Source organism: Neopelma chrysocephalum, unplaced genomic scaffold (genome assembly GCF_003984885.1).
Source record: "Neopelma chrysocephalum unplaced genomic scaffold, ASM398488v2 Primary Assembly neopelma1_75, whole genome shotgun sequence".
Classification (NCBI taxonomy): Eukaryota; Metazoa; Chordata; class Aves; order Passeriformes; family Pipridae; genus Neopelma; species Neopelma chrysocephalum.
This window is the reverse complement of record NW_020897736.1, coordinates 14031985-14040682: the sequence shown is the minus strand read 5'-3', so window position 1 is coordinate 14040682 and position 8698 is coordinate 14031985. Positions and strand designations below refer to the sequence as shown.

Sequence of the window (8698 nt, the reverse complement as noted above, 5' to 3'; positions counted from 1 at the left end):
TGGGATACCTGGGACACCAAGGAAAAGGGCTGGAGGTCAGCAAGGAAGGGGCAGGATCCCATTTATGTATGTATGTCTGTGTATGTATAAAATATATATAGAGAAATATATTTTATCTATATGTGGGTGTATTATGCATGTTATACAGGTGTGTTATAAGTTTCATATATGCATGTATATGTATGTTTCAATATATATAAATACACACACATATATATATGTACTCTACTAGAGTAATATATATACATTTAGTATATAGTACCATATATAGTATATAGTAGTAATATATATATTATATAGTATATATGTATATGTATTTCTGTACTATAATATATACTATATATATTTATGTACTACATATAGCATATATGTGTATATATGTATCTATGTACTATATACAGTATATATTATATATATTTGTGTACTCAGTATATATGTATAGATATTTATAGTATGCATATAAAGTACACATGTATTGTAATATATACTATATATATCTATTTCTGCACTATATATGTGCATATATGTACTACATATTTATATATATGATGCTGATTACATATATCTAAAGTCTCTATTTTCTCTATAGGTAGTATATATTATAAAGTATATATTATATACTATATATAAAATATGCTGTATATACAGTATATATCTAAGAATAAGTATATAATATATTGAAAGTATATATTATAAATACTATTTAATATATACTATATAGTACATATTTCTGTATATACGTTTATATTTAGTTTTACCTATATAATATAAATGTGTATATACATATATATACTTTTAGCTATATAATATAGATGTATACATAAAATGTGTGTGTGTGATTTTATATAGAGATATATATATCTAAAAATAAAATAATAAATCTATATGTAAAAAAACGTACACAGCCTTGATCTTATGTAAATTGCCTGCAAGTGTGGTTTCCCAAAGCTGGAGGAGTTTTTATATATATTTATATATATTTTATTATATACATATAAGAAAATAAAATGTTCATTATATATACAAAATATTCATTATATATTCATATAGATATTATTTCTATATATTTATTCCATATATATAATCTATATATAAAAACTATATAAATAGATTATAGCTATATAATATACAAATATATATAAATCAATATATACTATAATTTTATATATAAATATATAAAAATATATTATATATTGCATATGAATATATATAACTTATATATAAATATATGTAATTTATATTTTAAAAATTTTACGTATTCAAAATATATTTTTATTACATATTATATTCATTATATATTATTTCTATATATTTCTATATTTTATATTTTTATTATATATTGTATATTAATTCTATATATCATTTATAACATCTACATAAATAGATTATATATAATATATATATGATTTTTATATATATAAAATCTCCTCCAGCTTTGGGAAACCAGGCTCACAGGCAATTTGGCGCATAAGATCGAGGGTGTGTACGTCTTTGTTTACACATATTTAAATTTATTATTTTATATTTAGTTATTTTATATATATATATATGTATGTATATATATTTGTGTGGGAATGTACATCTGTGTGTGTGTGTGAGCATCTATCCACACACCCCCCTGCTCTGAGCTCCTGCCCAGCGTGGGCTGGGCTCAGCTGAGCTGGGGTTATTTTTAAAAGCCAATCCACTCTCCCAGAGCAGCTCCAGGATCCATAAATAACACCAATAAATCCTCCCCCTCCCGCCAGAGGGGACGTCACTCCCTCACTCCGCTGCTTTTCCCAGGAAAAGGAGCACCTGGGGGGGCTGGAAGGAATTGTATCAAGGGGTTAAATAACTCCCACAAAGAGCAAGGGCAATCCTTCAGCTTTTAATGCTTGGAAAATTCCAGGCTAAGGAGAGGGAAGGTCCTGGGCTGGGAAGGACTTTGCTGCAGCCCAGAAAAATGGCACCTTCCACAAGCCCAGGTTGCTCCAAGCCCCATCCAACCTGGCCTTGAACACTTCCAGGGATGGGGCAGCCACAGTTTCTCTAGGCAACCGGTCTCACTTCTAATAATTTAAGTAGCATTTAAAACTGAGTGTGTCCTACACCTGTTCCTAAAGCTTTTCCCTCAAAGCCACACCCCCCAGCACTTACCCCTAGACAAAAATGAAGAGTTCCAAGCTTAATTCCACATTCAATGCTTATTTATTTGTAATACAAATAGAAACGTGTGCCCAAATCTCGCCTCAAAGTTCTACCCAGATTGTTTAAAAAAAACCTACAGAACATTCTTTCATCGTCTGACAGTTAAAAAGCTGCGTTTAAAAGAACCAGAGTTTTCAGTAGCCTGTCAAAACAAGTGACATTTTACTGCTGGAGCATCTGCAACTTCTACCAAGGAGAAGCACGTTCTCGAGCAACAGCGGCATTGTACAATCAGTTGCTTATCATAAAAGACTTTTATGATAGGGCAATTTTGTAAAAATCAGTGTTAATAGAGATTTTTTTTCCCTAATGAAAGGAGTAAAAACCATGAAAAATCCTCAAGTCCAATTCAGGGAGGCATGGACTCCACGCTCCTTGGAAAAGCCAGTTTCAAGGGAAGACTCTCTTTGGCGACACAGACTGCTCCGTTAGGAAGGTACAGCATTTGGAATCCAGGAGTGCAGTTTTACATACTTTGAGTCAAAAAAAACCAAAAAAAAAGGTGCGTGTTGATCATTGAAAGGACAGAAAGAAAAACGAGTCAAAAGCGTTTTGAAATGTTGGGACACACACAAACACAAATACCCCATCAATTTTCTAGGTATCCATGCATGATCTTTATATAATGAGCAACGCAGCTACGGAAAAAGAAACCATGATTCTGGGTGTTTTCGGTCAATGTGCAAGTTTTTAGTTCAAAAGTTATTCAACACTTACCACAGGAGCATAAATGAAGAGCTTGATGCATCAGCTACCACTAGAAAAACATGTCAGAGCTGAATTTAAACCTGTATTTCCTAACAGAGCATCCCCCACGTCTGTAGCTGTTGATAACTGCCGTTCAAAATTTAATTCAAAATGAAATGAAACTTTAGAACGTTACCAACATCTTCAGCATGAACTGAAAGGCATAAAGAGATGGTGAGGTATGAGAGCACTGAATTGCTCTGGGTGTCGAGACTTCACTTTTAACCAACTACCACAGACTTTGCAATTTTTCTTTCCCACCTCACTCCGAGGAGTTTTAAAATCTGCAAATGGTGAGTGGAGATGTGGACTGGGAACAAAACATTCTACACGAGTTACATGGGGATTCTTTTCATTTTGTTTATAAAACCAAGAGATAACGAAGCGATTCTTTTAATCAAAAGAAACGACCAAAATCTCAAAACATCAGATTTGACTACAGGAAAACAATGTGGCTTTTTTTTCTTCCCCCCCCCTTTCCAAGATCTGCACGAGAACTGAGGCTGCAGACTGAATCCAGAGGAACCCAAAACCAAAGGAATGGAACAAAACAACTTCATGTACACGTGTGTATTCTGCTGTCTGGTGTCGTCCCGGGGTAGCACCACCACGAAAGGTTTGACACGGCCTAGTGGAACTTCACAAACTCCTCCAGAGTTCTGGGGATCTGGTTTTGGTAGCTGATGTTGTAGATCCGCACGGCGCGGGCAGCCAGGCACTTGAGACTCAGCTTCATTTGAGTTTTAAGGAGTATTTCGGACACCCCGGTCGTGCTTTTATCCAGAGGGGTTTTCTTCTGCTTGTTGGTCATGTCCGTGTGGGCACCGGCCTCCACCAGGCTGATGATGATGGAGTGCAACGTCAAGAAGTCGCTGATGGGCCGGTGGTACTGGACGATGATGTGCAGGGGGCTGTTGCCCTCGTTGTCCACGGCGTTCACGTCGGCGCCACAGTCCAGCAGGAGCTTGGTGACCAGGGCGTTGGGGAAGCTGCACACGTCGTTGGTGTGGAAGTCGTCCACGGGCGTGCCCGAGTTGACGGCGTGGTGCAGCAGGCTGGAGCCGTCCCGCGTGCGTGGGTCCAGGTGGATCAGGTTGTAGATCTGCTTGTTGATGCGCGACTGGTCCTCCTCGCTGCACTGGGTCTTGGTAGAGATGCAGACCAAGTAGAGGAAGGTGAAGATGTTGCACTCGTAGTTGTCCAGGGCCGTGTGGATGTCGGAGTCCTGCGTGGTTTTGATGCGGGACATGCCCTGTTCTATCTCCAGGACGCTGCACCGCAGCACGCTCTCGATGTCCTTGGCTTTGACGGGCTCGTTCAAGTGGATCATCTGGGAAAAGACCTGAGCAAACCTCAGGAGGTCCTTGTGGGTGTTCCTGTTGCCTTTCTGCCTTAGGTGCAAGGCATGGAGCCACAGCTTGATGCACTGCTCAAACTCCATGTTATCCGCATAGACCGCCCCCCGGTAAATGATGGGGTGAGAAACGTCGATATTGTCCGAGCCCAGAATTCTCTCCCGCACAATGAGGCCTTCCATGTGAAGGGCATCTCTGTCCTGCCTAATAGACTCTAATTCCTGAGGGGTCCTGCATTCAGTCCTGTTCCCGTAGGCCTCGATCTGGGGAAGAACCTCTTTCTCGATGACGCTCTCGCTGTCCCGGTACCTCTCCAGCATCGCTAAATATAAATAGTGGTAAGTCTTCAATATATCATAGTTTTCTCTGTCGTTGGCAAACGAGGCGCCCAGCAGCTCCAGCGCCTCGATCCTGCTCCTCCTGTCGCAGTCGGCGTGGGCCAGCAGCAGCTCCACCACGTCGGCCTTGCAGCTCTCGGCGGCCACCTTGAGCGGGGTCATCCCGTGGCCGTTGACCATCATGGCCGCCTTCCACTTGACCAGCTCCCTCACGATCTCCAGGTGCCCGGCCTCAGCCGCGAAGTGCAGGGCGGTGGCGCCGCAGTGGGCCTTGGCGTTGGGGTCGGCGCGCTGCTCCAGGAGGTACCGCACCACGTCCGTGTGGCCCTTGTAGGCCGCAATCATCAGGCAGGTGTTGTCGTACTTGTTGGCGATGCTGATGTTGGCGTTGTTCTCCACCAGGTACTTGACAATGTCCAGCCTGCCGTCGAAGCAGGCCGCCCGCAGCGGGGTCGAGTTGGTCACCGTGGTGTGGTTGACGTTGGCGCCGTGGCTCACCAGCAGCTTCACCACCTCGAAGTGGCCGGCGCCCGCCGCGCACCACAGCGCCGTGGCTCCATCGATGACGAAGCTGCAAACGGGAGGACAAGCAGTTAAAACAGGTGGTTAAAATGGTGCTCTCCCAAAAGCATCCCGGCCCACCACACGGGTGGGCACACACCCCGCCCACAACGGGGATTTTACAGCCATCCCACCCGGACTTGAAGGAACTCAAGGTCAAAAAATGGGATTGAGCGCCCAGACCTCCCCAAGGAAGGAGATTTGGAAGGTGAAGCTTCAAAGCAGCCAAGGGATGTGGCCACATTTCCACTAGGACTTCCCAGGCTGCTTTGAAGATGCCACCTAAAAGCTCCAGCCCTCGGCCTGTGGAGATCCGGGAAGAACAGTTAAAAGAATTGGGAAGGAGAGTTACAAGAATTATCACTTTGATGCCTTGTGCCACAAACTGAGACATTAAAGAACAATAAAAAACATAAAATGGATGTATTGACATAAAAAACCAGACACAGACATGGTACAGACACACAAACACCGGCCCTGGCAGCAAAGTTGGCTTCAAAATGTCTTATCACTTCCTTTTTCTCTCTCCCTGAGCTGCAAAACTGCCACAGCTTCCGCTGCTCCTCCTGATCCCAGAGCCTGTGCCTTAAACCAGCCCAGCAGTTACACAAATGGAACTCCAGGAAGAAAATTAAATTTAAAAAGCAGAAGTTCTGGAGATCTGCAAGGTCACATCGTGGCCTTGCTGCCTCTGGGAAATGAGGGGACAGGTCACTTTGTGGAGCTGTTTTCATTCCCCAACCTAGCACAGCGTAACTCCAAACATAAAGGGTGATGTCCTTCCCATTCCCTGGTTTTTAAAGTAGGATTTAAATGTAGAAACAGAGAGTGTTCACACTGCAGCTAATAAATGCCCAAGGCAAGTCCCAAATCACTGAGGAGGAACAGTTACCAGAATTAAAATTTTGTAAGACACTGGGTTAATTTTCACTTTAACAGTGATTTTTATCATTTGGTGAAGCTCTCAGAGCTCCACAGGAATACCTGGGGCTGTTTGTAAACCCAGCACCTCCAGACAACACTGCACAGGCTGTGTAAGAGCTCTCTGGCCTGCAGAGAGAATTCACAGTAAGAAATTTCTTATTGTGTAAATAATCTCATTAGAACATTTCTATATGAAACCAGGAGGAAGCAGGGGATAGGATTTGTTAATGAACACGAGGTGATTTGTTGGTGCACTGTAGCTCCAAGCGAAAAGCTGGAGCCCAAACAAGGGGAGCTGCTGTGCCACCTTATCTGAGGCACGACATTCCCGCGGGATCACATGTCCCTCCTCCTCTGCCACTGCACCCATTGTGCCTCAGACAACACCTCCTTTAATCTGTGCCAGGCAGAGGCTCTGGCACCACATCACCACCCCAGGGAGGCACAAATTCAGCAGCACAGCATCTGCTGCCTGTCAACAGGGGCCCTCCCTTCCTTCGGCGGGATTTGGGGCAAACCTCAGCCGAGGAATTCTCAACCAGCTCCTGCTTGGAAAAGGCAAGGGCTGGAAGGGAAAAGGAAGACAGAAAATACCAAACCACCCAGGGAAGTGGGTTCCTCCTGCTTCATTCAGTGTGTAAGAACTGAGCCAGCCTTTGCTGGGCCGGGTGGAGCTGCTCAGGTGTAATTCAAGCTGCAGCAGATGGAAGAGCCCAGCGGGGACCCCTCGCTCAGTGTCTGCCATGAGTTCCCCTCCCTGTGCCAGCCACCTGCAGCTCCTGAAGCTCTTCCAGACACCTTCTCCATTACTCAGCCTCACATCTGACGCTGACAGGAAGGTGAGAGCTTGATGAGCACTCTGGGAGGTATTAAAAACAACACTCCTCCTCCCTCAGGCCACGGCACCGCAGCACCTGGGGACCTGGACATCCCCACCACTGTCCTGGTGGGTCCCAGCTGAGGGCCTGGCACCCTCATCCCTCCCTTCCCATCCTAAAATGTCACATTTTCCTCCTGGCCATCCCATATGTTGGCTACCAGCAGTGAGGAAGGGATGTTGCTTGGGATGTCTGCGCTGGACACTGAAAACCCTCGATTTGGGTAAACGAAGGGGTGGGTCCTGGTGTGCAGGGACCACCCAACCCTGATCCAGCTCCAGGTTAACCCTGATCCAGCTCCAGGTGTCCAAGTACCACCCTGCCCCAACCCAATCTCCACTGTCACCTGCAGCACCAAACAATGTCACAGAAAGGCCATTTTGGCACAGCAAGAGAGAACATGGGACAACCTCCTCACCAACGGGAAGCTCTCTGAGCTGTGGGGAACATTATCCTGTCTACGGCTTCAGCTGGGGAATTCCTGAAGAGCAAAGGCATTCCTGACTCATAAAGCATCAGGTGGGATCTCCAACCACACAGGCATTTTTATCACAGAATCTCAGAACAGCTGGGGTTGGAAGGAACCTCTGGAGATCACCCATCCCAACCCACTGCCAAGGCAGGATCACCCAGAGCAGGTGACACGGGAACCGCTGGGTTTGGAATGTCTCCAGAGAGGGAGACTCCACGCCCTCGCAGTGATCTGCCATTCTCCGTGGAAAGTTCTTCCTCATGTGGAGGTGGAATTTGATGTGTTTTAGTTTTGGTTTTAGTCATTGCTGCTCACTGGAGATGTTTATAAGCATTGCTGAGATCCCCCCTCAGTCTCCTTTTCTCCAGACTAACCAGGCCCAGCTCCCACAGTCCCTTCTCATCAGAGACACTCCAGACTCCAAATCATCTTTGTGGCTCTCACAGCCACGGTTTGTCCTGCTCTGCTCTGCACTGGGGCAGCCTCGCCTTGAGTTCTGGGGTCAGTTTTGGGCACCACAATATAAAAAAGACATGAAGCCATCAGAGCATCCAAAAGAGGCCACACGAGGATCATCCAGTTCAACCCTTATCCCTGCACAGGCCCATCCCCGAGAGTCACACCCTGTGTCCCAGAGGATCATTCAAACCCTCCTGGAGCTCTGGCAGCCTTGGGGCTGTGCCCACTGCCCTGGGGAGCCTGGTCAGTGCCCAACCAGCCTCTGGGGGAAGAACCTTTTCCTGGGATCCAACCTGACCCTGCCCTGACACAGCTCTAGCCATTCCCTGGGTCCTGTTCCTGATCCCCCAGAGCAGAGCTCAGTCCCTGCCCCTCTTCTGCCCCTGCCCAGGAAGTTGGAACTGCAGTGAGGTCTCCCCTCAGTCTCCTCTTCTCCACCTGACCACACCAAGTGCCCTCAGCAGCTCCTCAAGGCCCTTCACTGGACACTCTCATGGCTCAATCTCTTCCTTACATTGTGTCCCCCCAGACTGCCCCAGTATTGCAGGGGAGGACACCCCAGGGCAGAGCAGAGCGGGACAATCCCCTCACTGGCCTGGTGACACTTTTCCCGACGTCCCCAGAACAGGGCTGGCCCTGCTGGCTGCCGGGGCACTGCACCATGGCACAGATGTACACAGAGCAGAGGATGGGCTCGCTGGCACCCCAATTTGGGCAGAGGCACCTCCTAATGATCCACCCATAACCCCCATCCATGGCCTGTCCACTGGGCCC

The 8698-nt window shown here is 45.9% G+C and overlaps 1 protein-coding gene across 2 annotated transcripts; it reads right to left on the bottom strand.

The window, feature by feature from the left end:
- Window positions 1-2170: 2170 nt before the first annotated feature.
- On the bottom strand, window positions 2171-8039 carry FEM1B (fem-1 homolog B). 2 transcript variants are annotated; one of them, XM_027688241.1, is made up of 2 exons: window positions 7840-8039; window positions 2171-5201 (listed from the first exon to the last, which is right to left on the bottom strand). In XM_027688241.1, the coding sequence occupies exons 1-2, from the start codon at window positions 7866-7868 to the stop codon at window positions 3566-3568; spliced, it is 1665 nt and encodes a 554-aa protein (XP_027544042.1). In that variant the 5' UTR covers window positions 7869-8039; the 3' UTR covers window positions 2171-3565. The 2 variants fall into 2 exon arrangements, with proteins under 2 accessions (XP_027544042.1, XP_027544041.1); XM_027688240.1 differs by lacking the exon at window positions 7840-8039 and adding an exon at window positions 7412-7506.
- Window positions 8040-8698: the final 659 nt, after the last annotated feature.

Coding starts and splice junctions, on each gene's coding strand:
- FEM1B (XM_027688240.1), bottom strand. CDS start 7,491: ATGCCTTTGCTCTTCAGGAATTCCCCAGCTGAAGCCGTAGACAGGATA. Junction 5,202..7,411: donor GCTCAGAGAGCTTCCCGTTG/GTGAGGAGGTTG, acceptor TCCCGTTTGCAG/CTTCGTCATCGATGGAGCCA.